Below are 24,510 nucleotides of genomic sequence, written 5' to 3'. Positions count from 1 at the left end.
GATAGAGTGAATGCAAGCAGGCTTTTTCCGCTGAGGCTAGGGGAGAAAAAAACCAGAGGGCATGGGTTAAGGGTGAAAGGAGAAAAGTTTAAAGGGAATATTAGGGGGGGCTTCTTCACGCAGAGAGTGGTGGGAGTGTGGAATGAGCTGCCGGATAAAGTGGTAAATGCTTTAACATTTAAGAAAAACTTGGACGGGTTCATGGATGAGAGGGGTGTGGAGGGATATGGTCCAAGTGCAGGTCAGTGGGACTAGGCATAAAATGGTTCGGCACAGACAAGAAGGGCCAAAAGGCCTGTTTCTGAGCTGTAATTTTCTATGGTTCTATGGTTCCCTGTCTCAAGCTTTTTTCCAATTTTCCTTTTGAAAGTTACCAATGAATCTGCTTCCATCACCTTTTCAGATTGTGCGCTGCAAATCACAACAACTTGTGGCCTAGCAAAAACATTTTTTCCTCTTTTCCCCTCTCGATTTTCTTTGGCGAATTATCTTAAATTTGCGTCCTCTGACTACCAGGCCTCCTGCCAATAGAAACAGTTTCTATCATCAAGATCTCATTTACTTTTGAACACCTGTATCAAAAATCCCCTTACCACAATTAGAAGTGTAATTATAAAGAGAGTCTTGGTAACCCCTGATTTTATGTTTCAACATGTTTTAATTAATGTAAAAACATTTTTGAAGGCCTTATTGCACTGAAACTAACCATGTTGAAAACAGGAGGTGAAAAGTTGTGAAAAATCGAGCAAGTGATTGGATGTTGTTAAAACTGGCATTTTAAAAAGTATATAGATTCTATGATCAGATGAAGACTTAAGGTGGTAAGGAGTTCCACAGCCTTGAACACCTAGGAAAGAATGAGTGAGAATGGTATACAGAGTATTAAATTGTGATTTTAATAAAATGAGAAAACAGGAATAGAAAAGTTCAGAAAGACAACAACTTATGAATAGATTAATTAAATAAAGAAAGGTTGTGAAGGAGATAGACAAGTTGGATGCAATTTGAGAGAAAGAAAAATGTTCAGAGAAGATTTTGTCATTGTCCTGTTTAGGAGTGTAAGAGAAGTGTTAGGAATGCTTCCAGAACTGCTGGCCAGGTGCGGCTGAAGAACAGAAAGTTAACAATGTATCTCCTCTACAAACCTGAAATCAAAAAGGATCGCTACCCACATCCTACTTTCCCTATTCATGCTCTGACTGGAAACTTAAACTTCACACCATCACTGTTGGAGAAGCTGCATTTAAAACACCGTACCAAGTTACCTATGAATAAGAATATTAAAGCAGAAAATATAGCTACGGAAGGGAATTGAGACACATCATCATGTTTAGTAGCACAGATGAATATAGCTCTCCATGAATAAAATTCTATCCATCTCACTAATTTCAAATTTATTTCAGATCATTAATCAATTAGGTATCTTAATGGCATCATTTATATAGCATCTTTTTAAAAAACGGCCTAAAAAATGTTGACGTCATATAAATATAGGGGCACACATTCTCAGAAGGGCAATTTATTAGTGTCCAGGTTATATTTAATTATAGATTCATAAGATGGTTATGATGCAAAAGGAGGCCATTGGGCTTTTGGTACCCACGATGACTCTCTGCAAGAGTAACTCAGCAAGTTCCAAACCCCACTCTTTCCATATTAACCTTGCTACGTTTTTCTCTTCAGGTGCTTATACAATTCTCTTTTTAAAGCCTCAAATGTATCTGCTTCCACTGCATTCTGATTGTGAATTCCAGATGCCAACCACGCTCCTGCATTTAAAAAAACGATTTTCCTCATGTCGCCATTGCTTCTTTTGTTCATCGCCTTAAATCTGTGTCCTCCACTTCTCAATCCTTCCACCAATGGGAATAATTGCCCCTCATCTACTTTGACCAGACCATTTTGTGATCACTAGTGCTCTCCTCTCAACTTTGCTCTTCTTTTCTCTAAAGGAGAACGACCACAGCTTCGTCAATCAATTCATGCAGCTGAAGTTCCTCATCCCTGGAATCACTCTCATAAATACTTTCTTCACCCTCTTGAATGCCTTCACATCTGTCCTAAAGAGAGTGGTGGCCAGAACTGGATACAATACTTCAGCTGAGAATGAATCAGTGTTTTATAAAGTTTCACCATAATTTCTCTGCTTTTGTATTCAATATTCTGATTTAGAAAGCCTGGGAGCCAATATGTTTATTAACCTCTTTACCTACTCTGCTACCAGAAATAGTGTGTACAAATATACCCCCAGACACACCTGCTCCTGCACCTCTTTTGGAATTGTATCTTTTATTTTATTTTCCTTGTTCTTCTTACGAAAAGGTGCTGCTTGACATCTTTCAAAGAAAAAGGTATAGCTCCATGCATTTTTACTAAAAGCTATTACTTCACAGTTCTATTGCTGTGATGTTGATTGAAGAGGATAAATATTAGCCAAGACATCGGTGGTAACTCCCCTTTCACCTCAAAGTGTCACGGGATCCTTTATGCCCACCCACAAAGGCAGATGGGATCTCAGTTTGAAGTCTTGGCACCTCCAACAGTGCATTGCTCCCTCATTACTACATTGTTGTGTTAACCTTGATTTTTGTACTCAAGTCCTGGAGTAGAAGTTGAGTCCACAACCTTTAGACACAGAGGCAAGAGTGCTAACAACAGGACTACAGTGACACCTGATGCATAAATAAATACACTTAATAGAAGAACTCAAAGGTGCAAATGTCTAATTTTCTGGAAGTACAGTGGAAGTAAAAGTTGATTTGTATCATTCCAACACAGGAGGAGGGCTCCACTGTTAAGGCCAGCATTTGTTGTCCATTCCTGATTGCAGTTTCAAAGGTGGTGGTGAGCCGCCTTCATGAACTGCTACAGTCCATGTGGTGAAGATACACCCATAGTACTATTAGGGAGGGCGTTCCAGGATTTTGACCCACCAATGATGAAGGAATGGCGATCTCTTCCCAAGTCAGGATAGTGGGTGACTTGGAGGGGAACTTGCAGATGGCAATGTTCCCATGCATCTGCTGCCCTTGTCCTTTTGGGTGGTACAAGTCGTGGTTTGGATGGTGCTGTTGAAGGAGCTATAACTTCCTAAATAAAGGCCTATAGAATCTAGAAATTTATAAATGAGGGCATGGAGTACAAGAGGGAAGAAGGAATAAAGAATTCATGCAAAAGACTGATGGAGCAACAATTTAAGAGTGTGGAGGCCAGCTTAATCACTTCCACTATTGACAGGGCATTCAAGTCATAGAGAACATCAATGTTGTTTCATCAGGATGATTCTATGGATTGGACACTTGTGTCATGAGGAAAGACTTGAGATTTTGGCAGCGCTTTCACTTGAGCAGTAGAGATTTATAAAATTACGAAGAGCTTTGATAGCAATCAGCTGAATCTCCTTCCCCATCTCCAATGTTTGGGATCCCAAAAATAACTAATAGCAAAGATACCTGCTGCCAAACAAAGGGTTAAATGCAAGTTCTGAGTACCAATCTCCCTGAAACATATTTTCATCCTTAAATTTTGATTCAAATTTAAACAGCAGCTTACAAATGGATACGACTGAACTAGGATTATTAATAATGGATGGATACTGCAGCAAGTGAAAAAATACTCGCATGCAAATATCAAACGCCAATAATACATTGCGAGTATCTGACTCCACAATTAGATTCTATATCAAAGTGTAAAATGAGGGAGAGCGGATCTTTCTTCTAGACTTTGATGTTAACATTGGTCAGTATTACTTGTAAAGGTAAATGGGAATAAGAAAGGTAACATATGCAGATTTACAGTCTAAAGGTGCTAGCTCTTCAACAGTCACATTTCTGTTAAATAGACCCTTAAAAACTCTCATGTGCGTAATTGAGGAATTATTTTGAACATGGTCATCATCTATAGAGATTCCGAGACTTATTTTTCCATTCCTGCCCCATGTATGCCCTTCTTTCTAGTTTTTAATAATTGATAGAGTGCAAACGAACTCCGCCGGAATTGCACTATAATCATATTTTATGGCAAATGATGCTGCATTGGCGCCTCTCGTATTTGTTAATTTACATCATCACATCCTGTTCATGCCTTTAAAAATTTAATACATATATCTCAAGAGCCTTAAGACTATTAGAGCACTTTCTTAAACTTAACTATACAATATTATGATCAAACCCTTTTGCTTTTCAATTGCCTATTTGGGCCAGTTTTGTTCCAAGAGTCATTTATGGCAGCGTAGGTTTGAAAACAAGATTACTGGTTTGGAGAAGCCAGTGAGTTGCACAGTCTCAAGCTATTGATTCATCCTAAATGTCACTCATTGTAATTCAGCTCACTTTAGAGTTTTGACTCAGTAACCTTTAAAACCAATCATGGTGATGACAGGTGCAAATAATGGAAATGTAAAATAAGAAAAACAAAAAGAATGATCATAATCCTTTGCAGCTAATTGATTTGCAGAAGTGGTCCAGACAGTGAAATTCTTTAACCGAGTTATTATTTAATAACAAAATGGAATTTTAAAAAATGCTATTTGTTGATGCTGAATGAATTACCGTCAGGTCATTTGATTGTTCACTGCCAGTAACAGTTGAAGAACGAGTTCGTCGCGATTGGAGGGCCTGCTGATAAATCATAATTGTTTTTTATACTTCACCAAATAAAACTCTGAAGCACAATAAAAGGATGAATTCAGGGACAAGAATTAAGAAATGATTTTGGAGAGTGAAAAATTTAAAAATGTATGAAAATCAGAAATTATTTTTTAATATTGAAGGAAAGGAAGAAACCAGAACACAACATCTGTACTTTAGGATCACAGCTCAGTGGCCCCAAACTTTGCAATTCACTCCATGGAAATTTTCCTACCAGCCTTTATTGAAAAAAACACACAGATATTGTGTGCCAACCGAGTGGCACACCACAAAAATACCTGAGCAATTGAAATTTGAATGATGGCACCTGGTCCAAAATCAGTTATGTCGAGCCCAAAGCCACAATTTGGTTCATGCAAATGAAAAGAAATACTTTTTTTCCCCTTTTCTGATGCAAATGAGAAGAAAAGTAATACTGGCCAAACTTTTCATGCAGTATTAACCAGTTTGCAGAATACTGCATGCCAAGAATTTCTGAAACAGCTAGAAAAAGTTTTCCAAATTGTTAGATACATGACAGAGAAGAATCATCAGCAATCATGTCAGTATAAAAATACCAAAGTAGCAAGTTCTGCCATAAATTTTATAAACCTTCCTATCTCGGTGATAAACCAATTCAATTCACTTCCCTTTGCCTTACAAAATAGAAACCCATCTTCAAATTATATGCAAGTTCATGAGGATCAAGATTTTTTAATGTTACCTTCATGCTAAAAGTACTATGGATTTTTAAGGTTGCACGAGCATTTCATCAAAACATTCACAGAGTTAAAGGTCGAATAAAACATTTCTGTTTTTGTTGAATAAAATGGGCGGATAGCTGTGTACTTCATTTTCATTCCTTTCTGTATCATATTTTATAGTCCAACAATTTAGTGGTAGGAAGCAAGTTGCTTAGGCAGTATGTTCAACTGCTAATGGGTTTGTTGCAGTTATCACATAAAACAATCCTGCCATCCTAGGGATTAGTCTCCATTGCACGCTATCTATGGCAAGTCTATCCTTTCTTAGATAAGGAGACCAAAACTGTACACAATACTCCAGATGCAATCTCACCAAGGCTGTATACAACTGCAGCAAGGCAACTTTACTTCTGTGCTCAAATCCTCTTTCGACGAAGGCCAAAATTTAACTTCCTAATTGCTTACTGCACATGAATGAGAGCTTTAGGTAATTCATGAACAAAGGCACCCAGGTCCCTTTGGACATCAACACTTTTAAACCTCTCTCCATTTAGGAAATATGCTGCCTTTCTGTTTTTTCTACCAAAGTGGTTAATGGCACACTTATTTCTATTATATTCCATCTGCTGTGTCCTTATCCATCACTTAGCCTGGCTTGAAACCTTGTTGCATCCTCCTCACAGCTTACATTCCTATCTAGTTCTGTGTCATTAGCATAATTGGAAATGTTATGCTTGATCCCACATCCAAATCATTTACAAAGCTGTGGTCCAAACACTGATCTTTGTGGTACCCAAAGAACAAAAAACATTACAGCACAGGAACAGGCCTTTCAGCCCTCCAAGCCTGCACTGACCATGCTGCTCACCTGAACTAAAATCTCGGACCCTTCCGGGATCCATATCCCTCTATTCCCATCCTATTCATGTATTTGTCAAGATTCCCCTTCAAAGTCACTTTCGTATCTACTTCCACAACCTCCTCCGGCAGCGAGTTCCAGGCACCCACAACCCTCTGTAAAAAAACTTGCCTTGTACATCTCCTTTAAACCTTGCCCCTCACACCTTAAACCTGTAGTAATTGACTCTTCCACCCTGGGAAAAAGCTTCTGACTATCCATTGCTACCCCATTAGTAACAGCCTGCCATCCTGAGAATATTCCCATCCTCTGTTTTCTGTCTATTAACCAATTCTTAACCCTGATATTTTAGAGTGATTCTTGCCATGCATTGGGCATAAATCAAAACAAAAAGTACATAACTGGGAATAAAGAACAAATTTGCATTTATATAGCACCTTCAATAATCTCAGAAAATTCCAAAGTGCTTTACTTAAGCATTTCTGAAGAAACACAGAGCAAGGTTCCATAAACAGCAATGACATAATGCCCAAATAACCTGTTATCATGGTGTTTGTTCATTGAGGGATATGTATTATGGGAACTTCAACATTCACCTGAGGGGGCAAGCACGGCCTCAGTTACATCTCAGCTATAGTAATATGTTGGTTGAGAAGGTATAAAATTTCTTCCTCTCAAAACAAAACACGTATTTACAAACTCACACAGTTACTATGTAGTCTTCTAGTTAAGAAGAACATACAATTATCTAATAGCCTTGTAAATAAAGTAGTAAATGAGTAAATAAAAGTGGCATCAAGTGGGACCTAGGTGACTGAAGGCGAAGTGAGCAAGGTGATGCGTCACTTAGAATGTTTGCTTGAGTGAGCAGGGAGTTGATGTCAACTTCGTAAGCTGCCTGAGCTCCAGTTGAGAAGCTTGGAACTGAGCAGTGGGGCCATGCTATACATCATGGTGCTGTGATTCCACAGAGGGGGTATCAGGTGAGAAATTGGCCAGCGAAAGCCAGAGATGTGATACAGAGGGAACCTGAGGCTTGAATTGTTACAAGGAAGAACGAATTCTTCATTATGGCTTTGCAAAAACGATTATTGGCTCTCCTCTCTTCCAAGTCTTTCTCTTCTGTTTGACTTTGTTTTCATCTTGGAATGAAAAATAGGTATGGTCTAAAAAAGAACTTAGTGCAAAATGTGCTAAGAGGCCATTTTAGGACCAACATACTGGTTTGGCAAACAAGGTTGTGCTTTCTGTCAGAAAATTACCAAATACCAATACTACTGACAAATACTTTGCGATATTTTCTTTTATTCATTGATGGGATGTAGGCATCACTGGCTGGGCCAGAATTGTTTTCCCATTCCAAATTGTCCTGGAACAAAGTGGCTTGCTAGGCTATTTCAGAAGGCAGTTAAGAATCAACCACATTGTTCTGGCTCTGGAGTCACATGTAGGCCAGACCAGGCAAGAGCAGCAGGTCCTCTTCTTCCTGAAAGGATGTCACTGAACCATTTTGGACACCATTCCATGTATTAGGCTATTTCCTAATGTTTGCAATGTTTTGGTTGAGAGGCAGTCATGTTACATACGTTCTGCTTTTGAACAATGAAAATGCATTCTTAAGGAAACTTTTTACTTAGCATCAAGGTTAAAACAATGATTCAGAATATATCTAAGAAATCTGAGAGTCCAGATTTCAAGGATGATTTAGTTGGTAGAGCTACAAAAGGACTGCCCTTTATCCCCGTTATTGTTTGCAATAGCTATTGAACCCCGAGCAGAGGCAATTGGATATGACCCGCTGTTTTGTGGGCCATTCAGTAGAGGAAAGCATTATAAGGTTATGCTATACGTGCTGCTATTTGTATCTAAGCCGGACATTCCTGCGCCCGCGATTACTGATGTTTTGAGTAGGTTCAGCCTTTTCTCGAGCTATAAGATCAATTTTATGAAGTCTGAGGCTGTGCCTCTGGGAGGGCTTAGGTAAAGACCACCCGCACGCCCCCCTCGCTTATTTCTGTTTTAGATGGTCCTTCATAGGAGTATCTGAGTATTTTTGTGTCCAGGGCAAACTTCCCCCACTCCCCCCTTCTCTGCGCCCATCAAATTGCATATACATCCTTACTGATTTAGTGGCTGGACAGAATAGCACTGATTAAGATGAATGTGCTGCCTAGGTTGTTATATCCATTACAGATGCTGTCAATCTTGCTTCATGCTAAGGTCCTAAAGGAAATTAATGGAGTGGTCAGTTCATTTATTATGGAACCAAAAGAAACCTTGCTTAACATTGGCCAAAAGAGAAAATGCTGGAAAATCTCAGCACGTCATCCACGTATAGCATAACTATGTTGTTTTCCTCTACTGAATAGAACAAAGAACAAAGAACAATACAGCACAGGAACAGGCCCTTCGGCCCTCCAAGCCCGCGCCGCTCCCCGGTCCAGGATTGAATCCTGGATCCCCGCCCAATTTTCCAGCCTATCTACATCCTAATATCCTATCCACCGAGCTGCCCCTCACAGCTACGATGCTTTGTTCATCACAACCTATTAACTCACCCCCACCCCCCATTCCAGACCATGTGATCTCCAGGGAGAGGCGAAAACCCAGAGTGAAAACCCCAGGGCCAATATGGGGAAAAAAAAATCTGGGAAATTCCTCTCCGACCCCGAGGCGATCAAAACGAGTCCAGGAGATCACACTGGCCCTGATCAGAAAATGCTTCCCAACCCTATTCATTTCCACTTCTGCTTTACGAACACCATCTGAATTCCCTGCCCCCGAGACAGGTTCCCAACTATCCGCAGTCTCGCTCTGTACTGGCACCAGCAAGATGATCATAGAATGAAGCCTTGAAACGAGAAACAAAGAACAATTAGCCCGCGCCGCTCCCTGGTCCAAACTAGACCACTCTTTTGTATCCCTCCATTCCCACTCCGTTCATATAGCTGTCTAGATAAGTCTTAAACGTTCCCAGTGTGTCCGCCTCCACCACCTCGCCCGGCAACACATTCCAGGCCCCCACGACCCTCTGTGTAAAATATGTCCTTCTGATATCTGTGTTAAACCTCCCCCCTCTTCACCTTGAACCTATGACCCCTCGTGAACGTCACCACCGACCCGGGGAAAAGCTTCCCACCGTTCACCCTATCTATGCCTTTCATAATTTTATACACCTCTATTAAGTCTCCCCTCATCCTCCGTCTTTCCAAGGAGAACAACCCCAGTTTCCCCAATCTCTCCTCATAACCAAGCCCCTCCATACCAGGCAACATCCTGGTAAACCTCCTCTGTACTCTCTCCAAAGCCTCCACGTCCTTCTGGTATTGTGGCGACCAGAACTGGACGCAGTATTCCAAATGCGGCCGAACCAACGTTCTATACATCTGCAACATCAGACCCCAACTTTTATACTCTATGCCCCGTCCTATAAAGGCAAGCATGCCATATGCCTTCTTCACCACCTTCTCCACCTGTGACGTCACCTTCAAAGATCTGTGGACTTGCACACCCAGGTCCCTCTGCGTCTCTACACCCTTTATGGTTCTTCCATTTATCGTGTAGCTCCTCCCTACATTATTCCCACCAAAATGCATCACTTCGCATTTATCAGGATTGAACTCCATCTGCCATTTCTTTGCCCAAATTTCCAGCCTATCTATACCCTTCTGTAGCCTCTGACAATGTTCCTCACTATCTGCAAGTCCTGCCAGTTTTGTGTCGTCCGCAAACTTACTGATCACCCCAGTTACTCCTTCTTCCAGATCATTCATATAAATCACAAACAGCAGAGGTCCCAATACAGAGCCCTGCGGAACACCACTAGTCACAGGCCTCCAGCCGGAAAAAGACCCTTCCACTACCACCCTCTGTCTTCTATGACCAAGCCAGTTCTCCACCCATCTAGCCACCTCCCCCTTTATCCCATGAGATCCAACCTTTTTCACTAGCCTACCATGAGGGACTTTGTCAAACTGGCCCACAAAATAGCGGGTCATATCCAATTGCCTCTGCTAGGGGCTCAATAGCTATTGCAAAGTTGGCAGCATCTGCAAGGAGAGAAAAGAGCTGACGTTTCGAGTCCAGATGACCCTTTGTCAAAGCTGGGCCTCAAAATTGGCCAAACTGCAGCTTCCCAGCCGAAGGGGTTGGGGGGGGGGAGATTTGCTGGAGGTGCCGAATCTTAGATTAATATGAGAGTGGGTTAGAGGGGACACTTCCTCCATTAGCTGGACATTGAGGCTGGCCAGTCTGTGTACTCCTTACAGGCCCTGTTGTTTCTCATTGATTTCAAGGCTGACAAGTGTAAAAATCCGATAATTAATAACATTTATGGTGAAGAGCACAATCTGTGAGCTGAAGGGGAAGATCTAATTTAACTTCTGCTCTCTCTCATTCAGGGCAATCCAGATTTCCTGCCATGTCTAGTGGACCATGGATTTGATATCTGGAGGGATAGAGGTCTTTGTAGGCTGGATATCATGTTTAGTGGAGCTTCCTTGTTATCTTTGGAGCAACCATGTCAACAATTTTATATCCCAAGATACGCCTTTTTTTAGCTATCTACAACTCAGAGACTTCATCCTTAATGAGACATCTCTGCATCCTGATGCCAATGTCGCCCTGGTGGACAAAATCCTGATAATCACAGAACTTAAGTAATTAATCAGCAAGTTTCATGACACTTTGTGCTCTAGATCCTGTGTGAATACGCCAGCGACTCTGTGGTCTTGAGAAAAAGACTTTACAATGAATACTGATGAGGAGACTTGGGGCTATGTATGGGAAAATGCCAACAGAATCTCAGTCTGTAATAGAATGAAGGATACTCAGTTTAAAATATTACACTGTCTGCATATTACACCAAGCTTATCACAGGATTGATCCTACCATATCCTGTGCCAAAAGTGCAAAGTAGTCAGGGGAGACTACACGCATTGTGTTTGGTCCTGTGTTAAAATTAAATCTGACTGGTCTAGCATACTTGAAGAGCTTGAGAAGATGTTTGATATGGCCTTAGAATTTGACTCTTTATTTTTAATTCTGGGGCTCCCAGATAGAAAGATAATTGACAATAATGAGACAAAGCGGTATAATATCTCAACATTTGCAGCACAGAAGAATATCCTCTGCTCTTGAATTAGCGATAAATTTCCTTCAGTTCAGAATTGGCACAAAATTCTAATGGAATTCTTAACCTGTATATTCTGATCCAATGTGGAGATGCTGGCGTTGGACTGGGGTAAACACAGTAAGAGTTTTAACAACACCAGGTTAAAGTCCAACAGGTTTATTTGGTAGCAAATGCCATTAGCTTTCGGAGCCCTGCTCCTTCGTCAGATGGAGTGGATATCCACTCAGATATCCACTCCATCTGACGAAGGAGCAGGGCTCCGAAAGCTAATGGCATTTGCTACCAAATAAACCTGTTGGACTTTAACCTGGTGTTGTTAAAACTCTTACTGTATTCTGATCCAAATCAGATGCATTCCGAAAAGTATGGGGTGCCTATCTCATATGTATATAGGTTCCATAATGTCTGGCCCGCTCTTGTAAGGTTTTCCATAAGCTATGTACCACTGTCTTTAATATTCTGTACACAAGGTGTGTATTTGCCATGTTCTCATGGCCCTATCCTCTATTCCCCCCATTCCTGTCACTTGTTGTTTGAATTTTATTTTGTATAAACGGGTATCCTGTCTTTTTCTGTATTTGTATATGGAAAAACGGTTATGTTGTATTGTACCAGTTTTCAGGGCATGTTTTATTCTTTGTAACAATGGAAAAACTGTAATAAAAATATATTTTAAATATTTAATTGACATTTACATTTTTTTCCTAGACATGGAAAAAGGACTGCACTGAATTTGGTTTTACTGATCTCTAAAAGTGGTAGTTTCAAATGGCAAAAAGGCTCAATGGAAGATATCTGACAAGAGTTTCCCTGACAGGAATTGTTTTTAAAAATGTGTAGATAGCAAGATTATTGTAATTTTAAAAAATGTTGTAGAAGCATCAAACATCCCATATTCTTGTTAGGATCATAGAATGATATCAACGGCATGGAGACAGGCCCTTCAGCCCAAACTGGTTCATGCCGACCAAAATGTTAACCCAATGGTAATTGTGTCTATTTCTCACTTTAAAATGCTGCAGCTCAAGAGACCCAAAAATGCAACATGAGAAGCTCTCCCTGTGCAAAGTAGTTAAGCTGAAGCAACCCAAACGTTGAATTTGCTGAAACCAGAGGTGAATTACAGAAATGGTCGAATCCAGGACAGTTTAAGAAAAATATTCCTGTGGCAATGACATTCCTCAGGAAATTCATCAAAGTTAACATTTCAGGGAAAAACATGGTTTTCTTTTGTTACGTTAATACATAATGACAGAATTCATGAATCATGCAATTTGCATTTGGTGTCATAATTATAAGTCATGCTTCTCTAGTCACCAACAATCTGCAACGCGTTGAAAATGTAATCTCCACAACCAAGATGCCATTGGAATTTCATCTGTTGCCTTGAAAGTAGTAAAATTTACCCAAAGGTGCTCCATCTTTTAGCCAAAGTATGTTCAAGACTTCTACCCTTAAAAATGTGTTCAAGGCGGTTGTGTTATGGTGATACAGACCCTTTTTTAAAGCTCTAGAAAATCAAAATATCCCATTTCTTTAAAAACACTGAAGTGAGTTTATTTACACAATAGAATAAAACTCATCAAAGGTAAAGCCATTGCACAGAATTATAACAAAAGTTAACTGGGCAATATCTTTCCCCTTGCCCTCACCTCAAAAAGTCACCCAATAGCAGTTTCAAAAGTCTAGCCGAAGAACATATTCCTATTTTTAAGACAGTCTGAAAATGCAGGTATAATTTTACTGATTTTAATATCACACCTTGATTTGGAAATGCTTGTAAGGAATGCAAGCAAGTTTGTCACGAGGCTAATGGGCAGGATTTTAAACTTGATATAGGGGTTGGAATGGAGACAGAATGGATGTAGTTTTCCTGGAGGCCAGATTAGGCAAGGAATAGCTACTTGCCCACATGTTTTGGGGACAAAATCTCAGGAATTATATGCTGAATTTAGAGTGGGCACACTCACAATGTAGGGAGCATGGTAGATGCATAGAGGCGGCTGCCCAGTGGTGAACAGGGCAGCCAACACTCCAGGATCAACGCCCCCCCCCCCCCCCTCCCCATTCCTACCTGCAGGTGAGGGAAAGAGAGAGCACCCATTTGGCCACAACTACGGGAGCACCATTGTGTAACCCCTCATAGCGCAGCCTCTGGTGTGACATGGTGTGGGGTTGAGGCCTGCTTTTGATCCCATGTCAGGGGAACAATGCAAAATGGAAAGTCCTGTCCAACATTTCAGATGTGAAAAATGCAGCAGAGATTAGACCCTTTACTGACAGTTCCACCACAAAATCTGACCGTGACGGAATTACAATTTCAATGGGTCAGTTTTATTTTAAGGACATGTACATTTTTCTGTTGGTTAATGCATGGCCTCTGCTCATGGAATATCTGCTCTGTTTACATAATGAATATGCTATGATTTACATATTTCATGTCCCAATGTAGGAACCATTTCAAAAATATATTTGCACATGCCCTTGCTCTTCTTTTCCGTCTTTAAAAAACCTGTTTCTTTTTCTGCACTTTACTTTTTTCTATAGTTTTTGATCCAATCATCTTTCCCTTTTCAATTCTTTCCCAACCCTGAAGCCTAGAAATTTCCATGAGACAGATTTGTTGCATCTGCTAACTAATTTTTATCCCCGTGTTCTATTTTCCACCTACCCATTTATTCCAGTATTGTCTCTCTTTTTTGTCATTCTTTCTTTGTTTCATATCTTCACTTGTTTCCAGAATGCCAACAGGTTCAGAGTTTCATACAATTACAGTGACTCAAGTACAACAATTATTTTAGAAGGAAAATTAAATTTTTATATACAGAAACCTTTTACTGCTTTTCCGAGCATTAGAGATGCCTTGTAGCAATCCCGTGTCAGGTGAAGAAAGAATGCTAGCATCGGGGGATAAACAGTTTCCAAAGCAAGGCCTTGCAATAAAGTCTCAAAGTGAAAACTATTAAGATAGATAGGAGGTAAAGTAGAAGTTACTTAAATTATTTACCATTGATGCTTGAGGATGTTCTCCAACACCATCTGTCACACTACAGGAACGTATCCTTGCAAGAGATTCAACCTGAGAAGCGTAACAAAACGTTAATTTTATGAAGACTTTTTGTGATGAACAATACTGGTTCAGAAGAAAATAACTCATACTCTTAGTATCTTCACATAACTGATGCCATATTTTTCTCTTGCCGCATTTTGAATGATTGCAATAACTCTCAAGTGTTATGGCCACAAAATCAAAAGGAGGGAGCATAGAGGATGCTTTTTGTATGATCGGCACGTATCTCAAGTTCCATCAAGAGATAAAGAAAAATTACAATTCTTTTCCCTTTTTCATTCTACTTCTCTTCAGTATGCCCATGCTGCTGATGATCAAGAAACTTCTGATACTGAGTGAAAGTAGAATTAATTAATATTACCTTTAAATGAACACAGGTGTAAATACTGGTGACACAAAACTTGCCCATGTTACTGAAGCAGATTTTCGAGTGGGAACAAATGAAAACACCACACAATCCATGTCATTCGCTTAGAATTAAGACAACAATTATGAACTACTTTTTGGCAGCATAACTACTTCATCATACAAAAGCTGCAATAAAAAATTCCAAGTGCAACAACATTTCTTGAAGGAAATACAAGTTTTTATACTCAGAATTATTTTTTTTTACAGCTCTTATGAACATTTAAAGATGCCGAATAGCAATCCCGTATCACCTGAAGAAAGAATGCTAGTATAAGGGGTTAAACAGATTCCAAAGGAAGGTCTTGCAATAAGGTCTCAAAGTGTAAAGTCAGATAGGAGGCAAGTTAGAAATTACTGAAGTTATTAACTATCAATGCCTGTGCATGCTCCCTAGTTTCCTGGCCTAAAGGCTAAGATCAAGCGTAGGATTCAAACATGAGATCAGGGGTGATGCCTGTTCTTGTCAGCTTGGGTCTCATGTCTCATTTGTGGGGACCACAAATTGGATTCAATTTGAATTTTAATTGGTTTTTGGAGCAACCAAGGAGCTAGATTAAGGACTTCACCTGTCCACTCTGCACATTGGCTTTGTAACACTGAGCAAGGAATAAAAATTAAAACACCACCATTTATCACGCCAAATGCAAATGCATTTAAATTGACGTCGTGCCCGTTTCAGGCGTGGTCCCAACGGTGGCCATTTTCGGGCCTTGGTAAAGGGGAACCGACGCAGAGGCGGGCGCGGATCGCGCTACTCGCCTCACTTTACCAAGTTTTCACACCCAAAAACGGACACAATTTGATGGTAAAATTGGGCCCAGTATATGTGCAAAGGACAAAAGGGATCCTGACTCCCTCTATTAAACATCTCAAGATCCCAGACCTAGAAAAATACATCCGTTGCTCAAAACCCAGGAGAAGTACTGTGTTGCATGATATCCCCCCAGCTGTTAGAACCTGAAATATTGCCATGTGGAACTGAACCCAGGCAGTCTACCATTTGATCACCCAACAGGTAGCGGCAGAATGTGCCCTGTCCAAGTAAATTGCCTGACTCTCATCTACATCATGTACGACTGGAAAATCAGAACTCCTGTATCAATGCCTCTAAGACTAATTAATCACTCAGTGTCTTCCATCATGGAATTCCTCACTTCTGGAAAAATCGATCACCCTGCAAACCTCTGAAGAAATGCACCATGGAACTTCTAATTCTGGACTCACATAAAACCATGGGGGCGATTCTCCCAAATAAATTCTAAGTATCGAATTTGCATAAGAACTGGAGTAAACCTCGCTGGTTCTAAACCCTGCTGGAGTGAACCACTCCTGGCGCGAGGGGATGGGGGTGAGGGGAGGGAGAGCGAGCGGGCCCGGAGACTTAAGTCCCGGGCCCACTAATGATATATTAAAGAGATTGTAATGTCGATTTAAATAAATTATGCAGTTCCACGCCGATTTCTGTCAGCTCTACGCCGATTTCCGGTGTGGAACTGATGGCACCAAATATTCGGCACTCGGGGACTCAGAGCCCGTGGCGCCCAACGGGGAGCCCGCAAAACAGCCTTCACTGTGCTACAAAAGCAGCGCAGCAGGCTGGGAGAATCGCCCCTATAACTCTTATTTTTATTGTGGTTTTTGCTCTGTTCCCCTTTCTTTCCATTATTTCCCTTTCATAGGTGGAATAAGTGGAAAAGGGGCAGATGTTGTGGAACCCCTGCCCATTTTTGTATGTATGTTAAAAAACCAACCCTCCTATTTTGCCTAATCTCGAGTTTGCTGGGAGATTATTAATAGAAGATTGGGTCAAGCCACGACTTATAAAGGAAGAAATCAGAAATCAAAAACACCTTTCTGTTTACAGACAGGTGGTCAGAGGAGAAATCAGGGATCAAAACATAGAAACTAGAAGCAGGAGAAAGCCATTTGGTCCTTCGAGCCTGCTCCACCATTCATTTTGATCACGGCTGATCATCAAATTCAATATCCTGATCCCCCCCTCTCCGCCATATTCCCTGATCGTGTTAGCCCCAAGAGCTACATCTAATTTCTTCTTGAAACAGACAACAGTTTTGCCTCAACTACTTGCTGTGGTAGTGAATTCCACACATTCACCATCCTCACCTTAGGTGAATAAATTTATCCTCACCTAAGTTCTAAAAGGTTTGCTCCTTATCCTCAAACTATGACTCCTGGTCTGGACTCCCCCACCATTGAAACATTCTTTTCGAATCTACCCTGTCTAACCTTGTCAGAATTTTATAAGTTTCTATGAGATCCCCTCTCACTTCCAAACTCCAGTGATGTTTTAAATTAATCCTCCCTCCTGTGCGTAATGCTGGTTTAACTTCTACTCTAACTGAATTGTCCAATTTCGACTAAGCAGTTATAAAGGTGTACTATAGCTTGTATCAATGCCCTTGAAATGAGTATGTGGAACCTAGCAGGATTTTTGCATTGTATTAATAATTATTGGCTCCTGCAGGAAGTGCATGCATGTCAGCATCAGGAAAAGAAAACATAACCTAGCTCACCTGCTGGCTTTTACTGTGAAGATTTATACACAGACAATTTAGTGAAATGCCGGATAGTATCCAAAAGCTTTGGAATTGTTTCATCAAAAGTGATCAATTAGCAGAGGTGGCGAATAGGAGAATGTTTGTAAGAAAATCAATGGTCGGATTTTTCTGTAACAGAGCGTCTCAGGATGTATGCAGCTGGTCAGACCTCCCACTACATCATTCAACTGAAAGGGGGCTTGCCCACAAAATTGCTAAGTGCGAGCTAATAACAGCATAGTGAGGGAGGCCTGGATGAACAGGGCAAACACCAATTAATCAAATTAATTCATGAAATTTAAGGATTGGGAAATTAGCAGCAGAAGCAGTTACAAGGAGTTAAAATTCAAAGTCAGATCAGGTTCTGGAATAGAGAAGGGTGAAAGCGAGATTAGATTGAGAGAACGAAGGGGGATGGGTGGTGACAGATAAAGAACAATAAGAAAGGAAAGGAAAAATACATTTTAAATTTGACAATGTAAAATCTCTGCAAAATTCAAAAGACTGAAGGAATGAAAATCCATGCTTAGAAAAGTTAGAGACCTCGACTGGCATTCATTAATATTACTCTTGTTGATGTGTAAGAGGTTTACACTTATGATTAATAGTCCTAAATGTCTGCAACAGTTTGTTTGTGTCCACTGTGCAAATACAGCAACTTCACGACATACAATGCCTGCCAACGGTGAGGCAGACTGGCACAGCAACATTTAGATATTTACATTTACTCATTCATCAGTGAAAATAGCTTTCTTTTCCCCACCTAATTAGTTCTCTTCCTTGAGTTGCGACACAGTTGAATTTGTTGTATACCAAAATAAAAGGTGAGCGCTATTTTCCCTGTTGTTTTGGCAGCAAACCCTGGCCCAATATTTGGTTTATCACGTGTTAACCTCACCCTATCCAACGTCCATATGAAGATGTTCAATCAAAATCAGGCATGGATATCCTAGCTTATTTTATTTATGTCTGGAGTAGGGGTATTTCCAACATCCTAACTGCTGCATGAGCTAAGATCAGTGCTGACTAAGATTAAACCTGGGGCCTCTTTGGGCGAGAATCACCCCGACCTGGTGGAGGCAAACTCGATAGGGTCCTTTAAGAGACTTCTGGATGAGTAGAACATAGAACAGTACAGCACAGAACAGGCCCTTCGGCCCATGATGTTGTGCCGAGCTTTATCTGAAACCAAGATCAAGCTTTCCCACTCCCTATCATCCTGGTGTGCTCCATGTGCCTATCCAATAACCGCTTAATACCGTTTAGTACATGGGACTTAATAGGATTGAGGGTTATAGGTAAGCCGCTTAGTACATGGGACTTAATAGGATTGAGGGTTATAGGTAAGCCTATATATAAGCCTAGGTAGGTAGGGACATGACCGCCGCAACTTGTGGGCTGAAGGGCCTGTTTGTGCTGTATTTTTTCTATGTTCTATATTCAATATGTAAATTTTTTAATGACTATTACCAGGAATAATCACAGTATATAGTAAGTGGCAGTTCAGCAAGATCCTCAGACTCGCATCATACTCCTGATCTAAGACCCTATTCCTTTCTCATCATCTGATGATAGCTAAATAGAAAATTTCTCTAGAAAATGGGAATATTAATAGAAGAAATAATCCCAACAGCAAACAGGAAAATTGAATACTGAAAAGGTGTACATCCTTATGAAAAAGCAATTAATGTTTTGGCAGTGTGTTCAAGATTTTTGCAGCTCATAAAATTCAAGTTCCACCAGTAATGTAACACCACAGCTGTTTGACATAAAAGTATGGTTGCTGATTTTCCATTAAGCGACAGAAATATGATTGCAAACAGGAGTGGTCCTTGCTTGTAGTACATTATGGGAAGTCATGAACATGCAAAGCCTTATTTTCTATTCATTAAAAGACATATGAGTTAGGAGGAGTAGGCCACTCTGCCCCTCGAGCCTGCTTATCAAAACAATAACATAACGGTTGGTCTAATTTTAACCTCAACTTCCCTCAACCTCAGAGCACCGCAGAGCTCTGCAATTTCAGACTATTGAGAGATTAAATGCTTATTTTTTATTCATCCTGCCAAAATGCACCTTGCACTTTCCCATATTATACTCCATTTACCAGATCTTTGCCCACTCACCTCACTTCTCAATGTCCTTTTGTTGCCTCCTTATGTCCTCTTCACAATTTATTTCCTATCCATCTTTGTGTCATCAGCAAATATAGCAACCATACCATTGGTTGCTTCATCCAAATCATTTATATAAATCGCAAAGAGTTCAGGCCACAGCTGATCCATGTGGCACACCACCATGGGGAAATTATATTTGGAGACTGTATGGTTATACGAGGTTATAATGGATTAAGACATAACACTGTTGTTGAAGTAGTCATACTCACAGGAGGTGGACCAATCTGTTCCCCATTTGACTCTGCAGCAACTTGCAATCTTCTATTTAGTTCATCGGAAAGATCTGGTGGACTGCTCTCAGATGCACTTGGTGGCGTGGTAGGAGGTGGTAACGGTTGAAAAAGTTGATCACCATCAAGAATCAATTCTTCAGAGATGGGTTCCCATGGCTGCACATTAAAACCATTTTGCTATGACAATAATCTACATTTTCCAAATGACTTCCTTAGAGAACTAAATGTGTGTCTGAGCACAGAAGTTTTAAAGAAAAATTGCATCGTATTTACAGAAAATTCATATCTGCACATCGTTAGTATTTCTCAAACAAAAGCATTCTTGTACAATATTTTTTCAGCCATATGTATTAAGTCATTATGGTAACAGACTGCCACCCAGCTTCAAAACACAAATGCTTCAAACAATGCAATGAGCATGTCCAGTTTAGATCGCCATTCAGTTCCGTTCCTGATTTGACCTATGCTGAGCTGACAAAAGTTGCGTAGAGCTGAGGCAACCTCAGGGAATGGGGAGAGTTGGAGAGGAGAAAAATCTGACAATTTATTACAGCTTAATTAGTATAATGGCTTCTAGAGGGAATCTAAAAAGGCATCAAAGGACATCTGGATGTCATGCATTTTGCAAAGATCATGTCATTTTTCTAGCACTTTATAAAATATTGTTCCCATAAGCGAGTCAGCACTTTCTCAAACCAGAAGGCAACTTTAATAGATAATAACTACATTTTTAAAATTATTCTTTCATGGGATATGAGCATCGCTGGCAAGGCCAGCATTTTTGCTCATCCCTAATTGGTGGTGAGCTGTCTTCTTGAGCTGCTGCTGCCCATTTGGCACAGGCATACCTACAGTGCTTGTACCCCAGTGATAGTGAAGAATCTGTAATAAAGTTCCAAGTCAGGAAGATGTGCGCTTTGCAAGTGGTGGAGTTTCCTACATCCTTCTAGGTGGTAGAGGTCACGGGTTTGGAAGATGCTGCCAAAGGCCCTCTGGTGAGTTGCTGCAGCACATCTTGAGTAAGGTACACACTGCTGCCACTATGCTTCGGTGGTGAAGGAAGTGAATGCTCAATCAAGTGGATGGCATATCGATCAAGTGGACTGCTTTCTCTTGGATGGTCATTGAAGCTGCACTCATCCTTACAAGTAGACAGTATTCCATCACACTCCTGACTCCTGCCTTACAGATTGTGGATTCAGGCTTGGAGTGTCAGGAGGTGTGTCACTCTGCACAGAATTTCCAACCTCTGACTTGCTCTTGTAGCCATGATGTGGAGATTGCTCTTGTAGCCACAGTTATTTATGGGCTGTGTTCAGTTAAGTTTCTGGTCAATGGCAACTCTCAGGGAGATTTAGCAATGGTAATGCCCTTACCCAGGCTGACCCACACCCTACCACCCCCCAGCGCTGGCACCAGGTCCCTGGCGCTGACGGGCAGAAGTGCAGACCACTGTGCCACCAAGTAATTATAATGGGCATATCTAAATACCAGTTAGGCAACATTATTAATTTGGCATCTGAACTTTCAAACCACTGGGGGAAAAAAAGTAGATTTCATTAAAAAATATTTCAGCAATTGATTGATCTTACACAATCAATTGTCCTTTCATTTTCACTCAAGTTAGTTAGGAAATTAATAGCTATTCTATTTGGGCAGAATATGCCCTGACTTATCTCTGGCTGATACTATATTACAAGCCTTGTGAAGAACTGGGTGCAGTTAATATTAGGGTGCATTGATTGCACAGTAAAATTTGAAACCTTTTTTAAACAACTTACATCCCCACCATCACGGCTATCTGTGGTTTCCAAATCTTCACTGATGTGTCGACGAGATCGAAACACTCTGTGAGCTTCTTGCTGGATCTGCCGAATGTTGGTATCTGACTCATTTTCCACATCTCTGCAAAACATTGCAAATAATTTATTCCTATCTTCTTAAGGGCAGTCAGTTAGGGCAATAATGCTGACCTTGTCAGCAAGACTCATATCCCAAGAACTCAAGATATAACAGCTTAAATTTCGAATAGATAATAATGGTGAGGCTATCAATGCTTATTATAACGGGGTAAATCTGATAGTAACTACTGGCATCTGAGCATAGAGTCATAGAGGTTTACAGCATGGAAACAGGCCCTTCAGCCCAACTTGTCCATGCCATCCCTTTTTGAAACCACTAAGTTAGTCCCAATTGCCCGCGTTTGGCCTATATCCGTTTATACTCATCTTACCCATGTAACTGTCTAAATACTTATTAAAATACAAAGTTGTACCCCTTCTTCTACCACCTCCAGCAGCTGGTTCCAGACACTCACCACCCTGTGTGAGAAAAAATTGCCCCTCTGGACCCTTTTGTATCTCTCCCATCTCACCTTAAACCTATGCCCTCTAGTTTTAGGCTCCCCAACCATTGGGAAAAGATATTGACTATCTAGCTGATCTATGTCCCTCATTATCTTACAGACCTCCAAAAGATCATTCCTAAACCTCTTACGCTCCAGAGGAAAAAGTCTCAGTCTACCCAGCCTCTCCTTATAATTCAAACCATCAAGCCCCAGTAGCATCCTACTAAATCTTTTCAGCACTCTTTCTCGTTTAATAATATCACTTTGATAATAGGGTGGTCAGAACTGTACACAGTATTCCAACTGTGGCCCTACCAATGTCTTTTACAACTTCAAGATGATGTCCCAAATCCTGTATTCAATGTTCTGACCAATGAAACCAAGCATGCCTGGATCTCTTTGTTCTATAACTCTCCCCAAAGCTCTAACATTAACTGAGTAAGTCCTGCCCTGGTTCGATCTGCCAAAATGCATCACCTCACATTTATCTAAATTAAACTCCATCTGCCATTCGTCAGCCCACTGACCCAATTGATCAAGATCCTGTTGCAATCCAAGATGACCTTCTTCACTGTCCACTATGCCACCAATCTCGGTGTCATCTGCAAACTTACTAACCATGCCTCCTAAATTCTCATCCAAATCATTAACATAATTGACAAATAACAGTGGACCCAGCACCGATCCCTGAGGTTCACCGCTGGTCACAGGCCTCCAGTTTGAAAAACAACGCTCTACAACCACCCTCTGGCTTCTGTCATCAAGCCAATTTTGTATCCATTTGGCTACCTCACCCTGGATCCCATGAGATTTAATCTAATGCAACAACCTACGCTGCGGTACCTTGTCAAAGGCCTTGCTAAAGTCCATGTAGACAACATCAACTGAATGCCCTCATCTACCTTCTTGGTTACCCCTTCAAACAACTCAATCAAATTTGAGAGACATGATTTTCCACTCACAAAGCCATGCTGACTGTCCCTAATCAGTCCTTGCATCTCTAAATGCCTGTAGATCCTATCTCTCAGAATACCTTCCAACAACTTAACCACCACAGATGTGAGGCTCACTGGCCTGTAGTTCCCAGGCTTTTCCCTGCAGCCCTTTTTAAACAAAGGCACAACATTTGCCATCCTCCAATCTTCAGGCACCTCACCTGATTCAATTATCTCTGCTAGGGGACCCGCAATTTCCTCCCTCGCCTCCCACAATGTCCTGGGATACACCATCAGGTCTCAGGGATTTATCTACCTTGATGCGCTTTAAGACTTCCAGCACCTCCTTTTCTGTTATATGTACACTCGTCAAGACATCACTATTTATTTCCCCAAGTTCCCTAACATCCATGCTTTTCTCAACAGTGAATACTGATGACAAATATTCATTTAGAATCTCACCCATCTCTTGTGGATCCACACATAGATGAACTTGTTGATCCTTAAGAGGCCCTACTCTCTCCCTTGTTACTCTTTTGCCTTTTATGCATTTGTAGAAGTTCTTTGGATTTTCCTAAGCTTAATCTGCCAAAACAATCTCGTGTTCCCTTTTTGCCTCCTGATTTCTCTCTTAACTCTACTCCTACACCCTCCATACTCTTCAAGGGATCCACTTGATCCCAGCTGCCTATGCATGTCATGTGCCTCCTTCTTCTTCTTCTTGACCAGTGTCTCAATATCCCGAGTCATCCAGGGTGCCCTACTTCTACCAGCCTTGCCCTTCACTTGGAGAGGAATGTGCTTAGCCTGAACCCTAGTTAACACAATTTTGAAAGCGTGCCACTTACCAGTCATCCCTTTGCCTGCCAACAGATTCCCCCAATTAACTTTTGAAAGTTCCCACCTGATAACATCAAAATTGACCTTGCCCCAGTTTAGAATTTTAACTTTTGGGCCAGACCTACCGTTCTCCATAGCTATCTTAAAACTAAAGAAATTATGGTCACTGGTCCTCACTAACACTTCTGTCACCTGCCCTTCCTTACTTCCCAAGAGGAGGTCAAATTTTGCCCCCTCTCTCGTCGGGCCATCCACATACTGAATGAGAAATTTCTTCTGAAAACACTCAACAAATTTTTCTCCATCCAACCCTCTAATACTATGGCTATCCCAGTAAATGTTGGGAAAGTTAAAATCCCCGACTATTACCACTCTATTTTTCTTGGAGCTATCTGTAATCTCCTTACATATTTGCTCCTCAATTTCCCGACGACTATTTGGGGGCCTTAGTACAACCCTATCAAAGTGATTTCCCCCTTATTTCTCAGTTCTACCCACATAGACTCAGTGGGCAAACCCTTGGATATATCCCCTGTCAGTATTGCCGTGATGTTTCCCTAATCAAAAGTGCAACTCCCCCTCCTCTCTTACCTCCTGTTCTATCTTTCCTGTAGCAT

The 24,510-nt window shown here is 40.9% G+C and overlaps 1 protein-coding gene and 1 long non-coding RNA gene across 21 annotated transcripts in view; one reads left to right on the top strand and one right to left on the bottom strand.

Annotated features, from left to right (window-relative positions):
• The window catches only part of LOC144498721 (uncharacterized), a 59,214-nt gene extending 47,677 nt beyond the window's left edge, over positions 1–11,537 (top strand). For 2 of the 3 annotated variants that reach the window (XR_013498746.1, XR_013498745.1), the window contains one exon: positions 10,592–11,537. This is a non-coding gene — a long non-coding RNA (uncharacterized LOC144498721). Of the gene's footprint in view, positions 1–1,952; positions 8,555–10,591 lie in introns of those variants that run through there. The other variant, XR_013498747.1, reaches the window with a different exon arrangement.
• The window catches only part of nedd4l (NEDD4 like E3 ubiquitin protein ligase), a 446,698-nt gene that overhangs the window by 63,113 nt on the left and 359,075 nt on the right, over positions 1–24,510 (bottom strand). For 8 of the 18 annotated variants that reach the window (XM_078220225.1, XM_078220244.1, XM_078220159.1 and 5 more), the window contains 4 exons: positions 21,553–21,676; positions 19,748–19,927; positions 14,333–14,404; positions 4,551–4,619 (listed from right to left, as the gene is read on the bottom strand). In XM_078220225.1, coding sequence (XP_078076351.1) covers positions 4,551–4,619; positions 14,333–14,404; positions 19,748–19,927; positions 21,553–21,676 — 445 coding nt within the window. The remainder of the gene's footprint in view (positions 1–4,550; positions 4,620–14,332; positions 14,405–19,747; positions 19,928–21,552; positions 21,677–24,510) is intronic. The other 10 variants (XM_078220141.1, XM_078220150.1, XM_078220167.1 and 7 more) reach the window with 3 other exon arrangements.

The sequence above is a fragment of the Mustelus asterias genome, chromosome 1, assembly GCF_964213995.1.
Source record: "Mustelus asterias chromosome 1, sMusAst1.hap1.1, whole genome shotgun sequence".
NCBI lineage: Eukaryota > Metazoa > Chordata > Chondrichthyes > Carcharhiniformes > Triakidae > Mustelus > Mustelus asterias.
Note: the sequence above shows the minus strand (reverse complement) of the source record. Positions and strands in the feature narration are given on the sequence as shown.